Raw genomic sequence first — 13,036 nt, forward strand, 5'->3', positions numbered from 1 at the left:
TATTGTTCTTAGCCTTCTGTACAGCATTACAAGTAGTTTGATTTTTAAAAAGGTAGCCTGAATTGTTACCTGTGAATTATGTTTCGATGTCTTGACATTAAAAAAAGAAAATTAGATGTATTAAGCTGCAAGGTCCCTTACAAATGGTGCAATGTGATGAATGGATTAACTCAAAATGACCAGCACAATTATGGAGGCTATTTTAAGAATACACAATTCCTTGTTAACGATCTCATTGTGGTTTTACACTTCCTCAATATTCTCAACTTGCTCAAGCATGTGGTTTCAGAAAGAATTTGGTTATATTTGACAATGTTCAGTCTCAAAAGAAAGATTTTAGCATGATTAAAGTGAACAAGCAAGAGTATTATATGCCCAGCTTGTGCAAGGCACGTTCTAAAATCATGTAACGTAGAGTGCAAACACAGCTTTTTAAGTGGAAAAACTTTATGCTGAGTTGCCTTTTCTGCAGGCTTGCACTTAGCATTACTTCAAACATAGCAGCAAGCAAATTTAGCAATCCATTGCTATTACCAGTCCAGCTGCCTGTGATTACAAACTTCCTGCTGGGTAGGACATAAGAGATGGCAATTGACATCCGAGTAACACAGCTAACGTCAAGGAAATTGCAAAGAGATTGTTGTAGGTTGTAATGTCTCAGGTCAAGGGCTTTATATACTCCCACCCAAACCTGTGCATCATACTTGTACAGGACAGACAGACAAGGAAAGACCCCTAAAGGGGAATAAAAGTCTGACGCATACCATTATTTATCTGATTAATTATAATATCTTTGCTATTATATTAAGAACAAGCGGATGGGTGTCTAGGAGCAGCTGAATGTTAAAAAAAATGAAAGGGGCATTCAAACACACACTTTTAATAAGCACTTAAGACTTAAATCTGATAATGGTGGTAGGCAACCTTTCCTGAAGATAAACAAAAATACCTCTTTTGGTTAACATTTATGCAGCACCATCATGTCTGATGCTGTATAGAACAGAGATAACACAAACCAGCATCTTACAGTCTATGAAAAACAGCTTTTTAAGAAGAGGACATGATCTGAAAACATGAGAAGGCTGTGGTCCAGAACAGACAATGATGGAGAAAAAAATGTGAACGAATTTAAAGGAGAGGACATAGGCCTGCTTAATGATTATGGGTAAGACTACAACAGTACCTTGAAATTGTTTGGGTGTAATTAGGAAACCAGTTGCTGCCATAAGCTTCAAAAATTATTTGCCAAGCTGGTCTTGGTCCCGAGATGTTTTCAGTGGTGAATGGGGAGTGGGAATAAGTAGTTTGCCAAATTGTACCAGAGTGCTGGGGAAAATAGGTTGCCTACCTGTAACTGTGGTTCTTTGAGCGGTGATCATCTGTGCATTCACATATTCAGCTTCTGCACCTGCAGACAATTCCTGAACTTTCTAGAGCTAGGCTACTGCTTTGGTGGAATGCATGCCCATCTTAGTGCCCACTCAAGAAAGTATGGCTCCCGCCTCCTGCTCAGGATTGTGTTTACATAAAGGAAGCTTTGAAGAAGAGCAAACTCTATAAGCATCTGCAGCAGGGATGGAGAGCGGTCCTCAAAATGGAGGACAAGGGCTGATTTGTGTTAAGACACTTTCATAAGCCACAGGAAATCCAGCTTGCCTCCTGGCATTGATGGAGCTGCTAGGATAGCACAGGAGTGGCGCCATTTGGCCTGAGGCTATGGCCATCAGCACTGAGGACAGCTCTGTTGAGTGTATTCACTCATGCACCAGACAGCTTTTAGCAGTTTTTATTAAGATGGCTGTGGAGCTGCTCCTGCGTGTGCCAGCTTCTAATTACTACTGCATTATTTTACATGTTTCTGCTGGCAGGCTGATGAACTAGGTTCTGTTTGGACTGTGCAATATTGATTACTCAGCCAGCAGAACCCAGATTTAAGAGTCTCTTTTCAATTGGCCATGCTCAGACAAATTAAGATGGATGTGCTTCTGGTCAATCTGCCCTAGTGCTTTAAAGTAATCATTCACTTGGACTGCAGTCCTAACCCCCTTACCTGAGAGCAACACACTGAATTTAATAGGGCTTACTTCTGAGTAGACATGGCTAGGATAGCATTTTTAGTTTTTCACAACTGGATGGGCAAGTAACTGCCATCACACCTTTCTTATTATCACACCCCACACAAATGCATTCTTTAAAAGAGATCAGAACTTTAAATAAAAGCCTCTTGAAGTCAACATCTCTCCTCCTACAAATTCCCTTTTCCTTGAGATATATTTCAAGATTACAAGTTTTAATGCAATAAAACAGACTATCAGAAGCAGAATATCCTTCAAGTCACATATTGTAAGACCAGAAGGAACCTGAAGATCTAAACATTCTTTCCTACTACTAACAGACATAGGATGCAGCCCAGTGTCTTCACATACACAAGAATTTGCCTAATGAAGTTTTTTTGGTTGTGATCTTCATGTAACATTACAAAACTGAAGTCAGACTGAGTGCCTGAATTTAGTTGCATGGTTATCAGGATTATGGCTACAATCTTAAACAGCATGTTTACCATGAAGACTGAGCAGTAGAAAGCCTTGCATGACCCATTCAATTAAACAAATACACACATTTCAGCAACCCGATTCCAAATTGCACAAAATGTTTATTTGCATTCATCTAGTTACATTTAAACCTGTAGGGGCTAGACTGAATTCAAATTATTAAAAGTATTTAAAAAACCAAAACACTTTTCACTCTTAAAAACAAACATGTTAAAAAGACCATGAGAAATCATAGTAAGGATAGCAGAATTAATTGGAGCTAGTTTCATAGTTTTGACAAAAACAGAGAGCTTGTACATGTTTTAGTGGTCTTAACAGTACTGCACTTGAACAGAATACAAGAACTCACAAAAAAGGAATATATCGAAGTCAGACAGAGCAAGAAAATAAGACAACAAAGACAGAGGCATTCAGATGTTCCAGGACTATCACAAAAAATAATTTTCTATTCTGTTGCTTCATTTACATGCTGCTCAGAAAGTCAACCCAGTTCTGCCCCAATCCAGGAGTTCCAATACTCATATGAGATCTTTGTGTAAACGTCTCCATTCTCTTGGAAATATGCAGAACCTTGCCACCTTGACAAGAGTGGCATATGACCACCACTTCTCCAGAGCCAGATGTGGATCCTGGAGCCCTGAAGAACTTTGGAAGTGTTCCTGGTGTGGGATGGTTTTGTAGTTATCAACTAATACTGTATGGAAGCCAAATTTTAATGCCCTACTCTAATTTGTTCCTTCCTGCAAATTGCATACAAGTGTACCTAATTGTAAAATATGTAACAATGCACTGGCAAATCTAGAAGAAATTACGTATTACTTTGGGGTGAAACCCCATCTCTAACTTATAGTTCTAGTGTTTTGACAGACAAAGTATCCAGATAATATCTGGAAAAGGCAACATGTTCCATTTTGGTTTTTAAAACACCGATATGAAAAAGAGCAAGTTAGAAACAGAATAAATTCAATCTTAATATAAGACATTCATAATACAGTGGGACATGCTACAGTAACTGGACAGCAATCATTACAATGAAAACTAACATCTTGTTGCTTAATGCACATGTTCTACAATCAAATTGCTACCACAGTTCATTGATCCAGATGCTAAAGAGTAGCACACTTAGTCCAGTTTTGCTACTAAGTCCCAGACAAATGAGACCTATCACGTTCTTCAAGCTTCCCTCCCTGAAAAGGCCATTTGGGTGTGTGACGAACCATTAACTATTAATACTCAAAAGTTTATCATCAACTGTTACTAGGATAAGTTTTAGAAAATGATAGAAGTAGCAAAATATTTGCTTCCCATGGTCATCCGCTGGAAACCATTTGCCTAAACTAGCAATCCTGAACACACTTGACTATGGAGAAAGCCTCACTGAACACAATGAGATTTACTTCGAGGTTAATATACATAGGATTGCCCTGTAAGGAAGCCTCATTGTTTAAGCACCAGTGTCTTATGCACCTACAAAAATTACCAATGCTTTAAGAGTCATTTTGATATTGTGTCTATTGGTTGCTAGCCACCAGTATTACAAGAACATACATTTCTGGAGCTCTTTCACATAAACACATGCCTCTAGTAATGGCACTGTGGGATGGGTTTCATATATTAGCTAGCACTATTTGTTTTCTTAAATTCAAATCAGACAATTCAATTAACTCTGGAGGGTAGCAGGTTTTCTGGCAAGAGCTTGATGGAGCCAATTTTGAAATTTATCATGATCATTCACACACTTTTAAGAAAAAGCTTTGGAAGAGGTATATCATTCAGGACAATATGTGGAATGTAGATGTTTCGTTGCAAAGTTTCACTGTAGATATAACTGCACAACAGCAGCTGTATATACTTTTTATATTATTTTTAAAAAACATTTGTAATATAAAAAGTCCTATCAGTACAACTGGCAGGGGGGACCTAAAACCTGTCTCTCTGTGATTGGTGTTTTATTAAACAGTTTGTGAAAAAGTGGTAGAAAGCAACTAAAAAAAGGAATTAAGTCTTTGCTATTGCATCAACTTCCACAGTTCAAAACTTTCATTTCAAAGGTTTATGCAGTTTAAAAGTTGAAGAACTTAAACCCATTAAATACAACTTTAAAAAAAAGATTTTGTAAACATCAGGCCACTAACTATTTTTTTTTACACTGTTCTCCATTAATGTGGAATGCACTATTAATAATGCAGTATGGCGTTTTAAACCACAAACCAAAGTTAGGCATGCTTACACCCAATAGGCTTAAGTGCACCAAACTTTCTGTGCTGGATTACAGCTTCCACTTACCAACAGTGGATGCAATACAAGAGAAAAGCGTCTGTGAAAGCCACACTGAAATAAATAGGTGTTGTACAATGTTCTTGTGCTAATCCCATTTATTCCAATAGGGGCTGCCACAAGAAAAATGATTGAAGAACTGTTCACCCAGCACTTGATATGAACAGTAATTCTAGGACACATTTTTGTCACTTCGGTTCACAGTAAATGTGTTTGAAAACTATCAAAGTCAGTGCATTTTTCCCTGTGCAATGTTTTCCCTGCTTCCTAGAATTTCTTTTACCCAAGTAATACTGAGTTGGAGGCATAGTGCAGGTTGCAAGAGTGTGTGCCGGTGCATTTAATATCATAAGTGACGGATGATTTCTGCAGGACTTCTGTAAAGGTATTTCCAGATAGCGTAATAATGAACTGTAGCAGCCGTAGCAACAAACAGATGCCAGATGGCATGGGCAAATGGAATGATCCCATCACTCTTGAAGAAGATCACTCCCATGCAATAAATTAAGCCTCCCCAGGCAATTTCTTGAAGTCCGTCTGTGTTGTTCTGTGGATTAATTAAAAAAAGTGAAAATGTAACTGTGTGAGAAAATAGTTGCATATATAAGGACAGTCATAAAACTAAAGTACCACTCCTGTTAAGACTGTATAGAACTATTAAAGGGTATTAATGTTTATTATTATTTATTTATTAGATTTATATCCTGCCCTTTCTCCCAGTATGAGCCCAGGGCATTAAGACTATCCCCGCTGGATCAGGCCAAGGTACCATGTAGACCAGCATCCTGTTTCCTACAGCGGCCAGCAAAACACTTTGCGTGAACAAGCAGGGCGTGAACACAACAGCTTCCCCATATCTCAGCAACTGGTATTTGCTGCCATGCTACCTCTGAAAGTGCAGGTTCCATTCTGCTATCTTGGCCAATAGACAAATTCCTGGAGAATTAATCTTACCCACTTTTATGTATCATTTAATCTAGTAACCATCACCTCATCTTGTGGCAGTGAATTCCATAATTTAATAATGTATTGTGTGAAGTACTTTTTTTTGTTTCTCCTGAATCTACTGCCAATTTCATTAGGTTACACCTAGTTCTAATATCATGGAGGCAGAAGCATCTCTCTATCCATTCTCCATGTTATTGAGGCTTATAAAAATGACCATGTTCTTCCCTAGCTTTGTTCTCTCTCCCCCTACCTCCCCACCTCAAACGACAGGAAGACTTTTAGAGACAGAGTAACTAGAATAGTAAATAGCTTTCCAAGTGCACCCACATCATAATTTTACATAAAAACTTTACAATACTGGGAGTTTTATTTTCAATTTTCTTCGTAATCCTACCTAACATGCAATGGCACTTTTCACTGCCAGAACAGACTGAGTCCATCTATCTACTGCAGTTCCAAAGTCTCTTTTCTGGAGAATCACAGCCAATTCAAATCCCATCAAAACAGGAAGCTAGGATTTTTTAATTTAAATATTTTTTGTCCTAATGTGTACCTTTATGCTTAGTTATACCAAATCTCATTTGCCATTTGGTCGAACATTCACTTCGTTTGAAGAGACTGAGTGCCAACTGTTCACATACAAACATTTCTGCTGTGAAGACACACTTTTGGGGGTAGGAACGGGGACTAAATAGTCCTAATCTTTCCCATGTATACTTTTTTTTGCTGGTTTTTGCAACCCTTCTTGGCTGCCAGTCCAGCACCATTTTTACATTCTTTTCCTCCCTAGGCTTGTTGTCCAAGTGCTGTCTCTGTTCTCTTTTCAGCACCTACTGAAGACCTTCTTATTTAAATGAGCCTTTTAAGTAGACACCTCATCCCACTCTGCAACTGTATTGGAATTGTTTTAAAAGATGTTTTGCTTGAAAGTTTTTTTAAAAGATTTTTTAGCGTTTTATCGCTTGTTGTTTGCTGTCTTAGGCTCCCTTTAATAAAAAAATAAATAGAAATGATTTCCAGAAAGGTAGCTGTGTTAGTACAAATAAATTTTTATACCATTATTTAATATCAGTTAAACTGAATGGATGTACGAAAGTGAAATTAATTGTATCGCCTTTGGTTATCTGACCAACTATGAGCGAGACTGCTTTATAAAAGCCAATGAGAAAACATTGCATTGCTCCACGGAACAAGAAAACACTTCATCAGATAAAACAGGAGTGGCCCTGATTGAGTTATCTAGTCACAAGGCTCTGGCAGTATAACCCAAAGCCTTTGTGAATCATTGTCAAGGCCAGACTAGAAATTACATACAGGAAAGTGTAAGTTGTAATCGACTTGAAGGCATATAACAACAAAAGTGTAAGATCCTCCCAATGGGATTTAAAACCGATACAGCCACTTCTGGTGGCACAGTTGGTACTGCAGATGAAAGGGGGGAGAGGAATGGGAGGAGAGGTACTTGACCCTTCCCTTGCTCCAAACTGCTGCTCCTCTTCCTTGTGGAGTTCCAAGCGTGTGTCTGCATTTAGAATTCTTTGGAGGAAGAAGCCGGGGGGGGGGGCACTTTTGATCTACGAAACTGCTACTGCAATACGTCAAGCATCCACCCCTCCCTCCCCACTACTTCTCTGATACAGATTTCCTGTCTGGAAGCAACTTTTTTCATTTCGAGAGGGCTACAGGACTGAAGTTCCACATCAGTGTATAAAATCTAGCCCAGCTGTTAGGAAATGTGGAGGTGCCACGAAATAAGAGGTTTTATGTATAGTGGATGCAATAAAGAATCCTGCATGTATCCAAGACTTCCAATGCCTGCTGTGACACAGGAACTCCATGAGGGAAGAAGGCATATTCTCTCCCATTGTCAACAATTCCAGACAAATTTGTACGTCTCGGGGGGGAAAGACCTGTACCTGATTTTTCTTCTTCTTATCTATGAACAGTTACTAGCTACAGTAGCTAAATGGAACCTCCATGCTCAGAGGCAATATGCCTTGAACACCAGTTACTGGTGTGCACACAATGAGGGAATGCTTCATACCCTTCTGGTGGCCTTCTTGCTTCCGTGAATGGCCAGCTTCCAGGACAGTGAATTAAATACACCGCTGGTCTGATCCAATAGGAGGCCTGATGCCCTTATTGACAATGTGAGCTCCGCTGCCGATGTAGATATTAACATATTGCCATTCAATCTAATTCTATCAGATGAAAAACTCTCCACAAGCTACAAAATCATGATGCCATACTAAATAAGATGCCTTAAGATGGTCTCTGCTTTTGTGGAGAATATTGGCACCAGTAGTGGTGGGATGAAGCTGTGGAGCTGCGCTCCTGACACCAATCATGCTGCAATTTCCCTAGATGGGACTGGGGCAAGGTTAGGGCTGCGTGGATGCACCAGCATAAGCTGACTCCAGGTTTCTGGGAGCCTTTGGGCAGGCACAGGGTACTGAGGGCCCTTAGGCCCTCCCCCTCCTTAAACCACAACCATCCCCCATCATAGCCCCACCTCTTTAAACTCAAAAAAGGGTGACCAATATTCTAAATCCAGGCCTGGCACTGCAGGAGGGGGAGGAAGAGCAGCCCATTCAGGAGGGTGCCTTGCTCAGGGGGAAGGTGCCCACCTAGCCAAACCAAGCCCCCTCCCTCCTTCTAAGGTTCAGTTCACCAACTCCCAGAAGTCCCACCACACTGCTTAAGTTGGGGTGCCCGAATAGGTTCTCCTTCTCCTACCCCGAGAGATGCAGAAGCCACCGGAGGGGGGGGAGGGAAGGAGCACTCTGCACATGCGCAGGGGACTGCCCAGAGTCTCTTCCTTACTGGCAGCAGACGCAGTGTCATAGCTGCAGCATCCTTCTTTTATGCCACCACAGCCTCTGCTTCAGCCTGTCAGGGGAGTGCCTGAGTTGCCCCACCCATAGGGAGAGAAGGAGGGCAGCAGCGCAGCAGGGACAAACTTTCTCCGCTCTCTCCCCTTCCCATGAGCAGGAAAATCTGGATGATGTCAGCACTCTGTGAGACTATCCCCAGAGTGGCCAGTTCAAATCCTACGCAGCAAATACAAGCAGCTGGAAGTTGCCACCACTCAGTGTGGTGGGGTAGTAAAGAAGTCCAAGCAGGAGAAAAAAAAGCTCTGCCAGAAGCACCAAGCAAAGAAAAGGTTGTCTGCTGTCACATCTGCGAGGAGGCATTGGCTGGCCTTTCTCCCCAGCTACTCTGCTGCTCTCCAGGGCCAGGCCTGCCAGCCTTCTGTACTATTTTGGGCCCCGCCTAGAGCTGCCACCATGGCCTATCGATTTAGTACCGGCCCTTCTGAGCTGTAAGAGCCCTCGGGGGCCCTTGGCCAAAACCTGATCAGGATGCCTGCTGGCACCAGCCCTAAGTACCAGATTGGCTCTGCCAGGACTTCCATTCAGCTCCCCACCTCGCTGCTGCCACTTTGCCCCATCCAGGTAAGCTGCAGAAGTATCGGTGTTGGGAGGGCAGTTCCACCCCACCCCACTGGGCACAATTATTGGTGTTGTTTTTGGCTAATAAAATTGAAGGGGGAAAAAGATTAGGCAACAGAAATGCAATGAAGTTCTAAATGAATACAGGTGTTTTTTTAAAAAAACAAATAAGCATATATACTTAGTATTGATAATAACTCCTAGCATTTAGATTTTAACGTTCTATAGCAAACATGCATTCCTTACCATGGAGGTCACGACTAGAGCAGGAGAAAAGCCCATTGCTAGGTAGAAGAACAGCTCCACAATTTTATACCTACAAAAAAATTAAAGTAAGCCTACAACTATGCAAAGGCAACAATGTATCTTCACCCCAGAAATATAGATTTCCACTCACATACATTTCTTTGTCTCAGTAATACATTATAGCCTTTAACGGCCCATCTTCTATTTCACTCTTTAATGGCCTCTTTCTACTGCATTGGAATGCCACAAAAATGGGAAGAGTTTGTCAGTTCAGCATTCCATTATTAGTAGCTGCAAAAAGAAATATCCCTCAGATTTTAAAAAGGGTGGGCTTTGTCCCAACATGTCCCTAGTTAAGGCACAGGAACAATATTCTCCAATGACAGCTCAACAACACCAGCAGGAATCTTTTGTGCAACCCAAACAATAAATAATGAAAGACACAACAGATTTTATTTGGGGTATGTGGAAAGGATCAGACTCATTAGTTAGAGAATGTGCTTTCCTCTTGTTGATGTGGCTAGAATTTTTGCATCCATTAATCTTACTAGAAAAGAATAAATATCAAATATCAGAAGCGTAGAGTCTGGCTCCCCTCAGTAGAAGATGGATTGCACCCACAGTTTCTATTTCTTTGATAGAAATCCAGGCTCTTTTCACACATTTTCTTCTTGAATTATTTATCAAAAAGAAATCTCCCAAGTCATTTTCTATACTCTGATAACGTGCCTGGTGCTGGCATGTGAAAGACTGCCTGGTTACTAATTTAGCCTTTTCAGTCTATCAACAGGAACAGGAAAACAGATTTAAGTTAAAATTGTTTTGTTTTTTCTTTAGATAAGAAAAAGCAAGATGACCCTCTGCTCCACTTTTAGTTACATAAGAACACCATATGTAATAATTACTCAAAAAGAAGAGATTCCACTCTAAAATGTAGGAGGTTCCTTCACAAGTCAGGATAATCTTTGCAACATTCCATTTATGTATTTTTGCTGTTTTGAAATTCTTAAGTACTCATATTAGAGCTGTATGTTGACAATTTAATCGTGGTTCAGGAATCAGCTGTGGGACTGTGCATTTCATCCCTTTCCTACCATCTATCCAGGTTCAGCATCATGCCTGATCATTGCTAAACATGTTCTAACCCTGAATTCCAGCTCAGAACCATGGGCCTTAGCATGGCCTGTTCCCAGTTCCTAAGCTACAACTAATATTAACAATGGTACAGATGCTCAATCTACAGACCAATTATTACAGCAGTATAATTCATTGGCAGGAAATGTCAATTCAAATACAAATCATTATGTTCTCTTACTTTTCATGGTAGAGAAACACATAAATGGCTCCACCACCAGCCATTAGCCAAATAAACCATCGCATATGGGAGGCCAGAGGTCCAAGCTCACGAAGGTTTAACCTAAAAACCCAACAACATTAAGGTGACAAGGAACTGCTGGCATATCATATCAAAGACATTTTAAATTCTACATGCAGATCAAACAGATATTCATTTCTACACTATTCAATTAAGATAATTTTTCCTAAACTACCCCGGAAAGTTAAAATATTGATGTGTACAGACAGACTCCTTTAAGAGTTATTCAGTTCTATTTAGTTAATTTTAAAAACTAACTAAATAGCAAACAATTCTTTTTAATTTAATTTTATCAGTTCTTGCCACCCAGTGGCTTACAGCCTCATACAATTTAGCAATAAAACAGCAAGTCTGGGTCCCCATTATAGCACCTGCAAGAACTATTGTGTCCTCGGATCCCCCACTGGTGCTTGCCAAGGCCCTCTTCCCTTCCCATTTTTTTTTAAAAAAATTGGGGGGTTGGGTTGTTTGGTGGGGGAGGTTGCCTTTTGTGGAAGGGTGCTACCTGCTTTTTTTGTCCAAGTTTTATTTTATCTAGGCATTTTATCTTTTTTTTGGGGGGGGGGTCTCTTCTCTGAAATGGATATTACATTGTGCCCAGAACAATTTCTTAGCTTTCCAAATGTGTTCCCACATCCAAAAAAGGTTAGGGACCACTGATGCAAGAAATAAAAGTTAATAACTCCCACACACACACTATAAATCCTATTAAGGATCACTGGTGTTTGGGGAGAGCAGAAATGAAGAGCAAGATCATTTGGTATAGCCATATATGCAAAATTCTGGTGCCAGTTCAGAGATACATATGCAACCCACTCTTTTGCATGCAGTTACAAAGTAAGGAGTAGATAACTAAGCAGAAGGCTGCTTATGCGTGCACATTGTCCTTGCTGAATCAGACAGCTGTGTTGAAAATGCAAAGCCTTAATTTATTAAATGGAAAAAGGATTTCACTGTCCTGCTTCTAACTCTAGCAGATTAGGCCATGAGCAATTAATCAAACAATCCATTAAATGGAAGCGGTCATTGATAATATGCCATTTCAATTTCGGCTATCAGAAAGTACACATTTTAAACCTTACCATGGTGCATATGATGCTGCAATGAAGATATAGATCATCATTCTGTCACACATATGAAAACAATGCTCCATTGTCCTAAATGGAAACAAAGGAACAAATAACTTTTTTTAAAAGAAGAAAAGAAAATGTTATATCCAATGTATCTCTAAGTCAGGGTTTTGTCAGTGCAAAGATTACTGCTAATGCAACGGGACTTTCCCCCTCTCCTCCCAATCACACCCCCTAATTCTGTTCTAGGGGTTTCCCCAATCCTCCGGATCGGATTTGGGGAGGGAAGGGGGGAATGTCCTATTGAGCTAGCAGTAATCCTTGTGCTGACAGGATGAGTTAGTTGAATACTGGCCATTGTTTTCTTTGAAAAAGGATATTCCTAAAAAATTAAAAAGCAGAATGACAGACCCACTACAAAGCCCCTTAGCTCAGGTATAGTTAGCTCTAAATCTCAAACTTATTTTACTGAAGATAATTTGCTATTCACCTCAGGTTAAAAAAAACCACCACTCTCCCAACGTACAATACAGATTTATAAAACAATTGCTCAATTTGAATTTAGAAAGTCAGGGAACCCAATACATATTTTGTGTTCAACAATACCTTGGAGAGATGTACAGCACCACAGTGTGGGACAGGAAGGAAGGGATGCAGGTCTAATTATGTGCCATATCCAAGCCTACCTGCAGCTGTACCTGGTGTGCTCTATGTCTTATCTATGCTATAGTTTCGCTACTGATGCCTTAAATAAATGTTTGAAGGTGACTGAACTGTAACAAGCAGAAGCACAATTACAAATCTTGCCCATCTGCTTTTGCTATTCTACTTTGAAACTTTATACAGATAACATTTTTAAGACCAGCGGTACCAGTTGATTTAGTGGAAACCTCAAACAAGAAAGATAGTATTATCCAGAGTGACTGCAGTAAATAATCCCAAAGTTTTTTAGACAAGGAAGGTTTTATCCAATGCTGTGCAAGCAGCATTCCATTCACGCGACAAAGACTTCCTCTTCCTCTCCCTGTGTGCTTTGAAAATCTGCTCCAGAGGATCCTCCAACCCTCTGGAGAAGATTTGGAGTGTGTGTTCACGGCTACAGGAGAGAGGAGGAGG

At 40.2% G+C, this 13,036-nt stretch overlaps 1 protein-coding gene across 6 annotated transcripts in view; it reads right to left on the minus strand.

Annotated features, from left to right (window-relative positions):
- Positions 1-4,720: 4,720 nt before the first annotated feature.
- The window catches only part of MMD (monocyte to macrophage differentiation associated), an 84,007-nt gene continuing 75,691 nt past the window's right edge, over positions 4,721-13,036 (minus strand). For all 6 annotated transcript variants that reach the window (XM_061615312.1, XM_061615307.1, XM_061615308.1 and 3 more), the window contains exons 4-7: positions 11,933-12,007; positions 10,791-10,892; positions 9,476-9,545; positions 4,721-5,376 (exon numbers count right to left, since the gene is read on the minus strand). In XM_061615312.1, coding sequence (XP_061471296.1) covers positions 5,176-5,376; positions 9,476-9,545; positions 10,791-10,892; positions 11,933-12,007 — 448 coding nt within the window. In that variant the 3' untranslated portion in view covers positions 4,721-5,175. The remainder of the gene's footprint in view (positions 5,377-9,475; positions 9,546-10,790; positions 10,893-11,932; positions 12,008-13,036) is intronic.

The sequence above is a fragment of the Rhineura floridana genome, chromosome 3 (genome assembly GCF_030035675.1).
Source record: "Rhineura floridana isolate rRhiFlo1 chromosome 3, rRhiFlo1.hap2, whole genome shotgun sequence".
Classification (NCBI taxonomy): domain Eukaryota; kingdom Metazoa; phylum Chordata; class Lepidosauria; order Squamata; family Rhineuridae; genus Rhineura; species Rhineura floridana.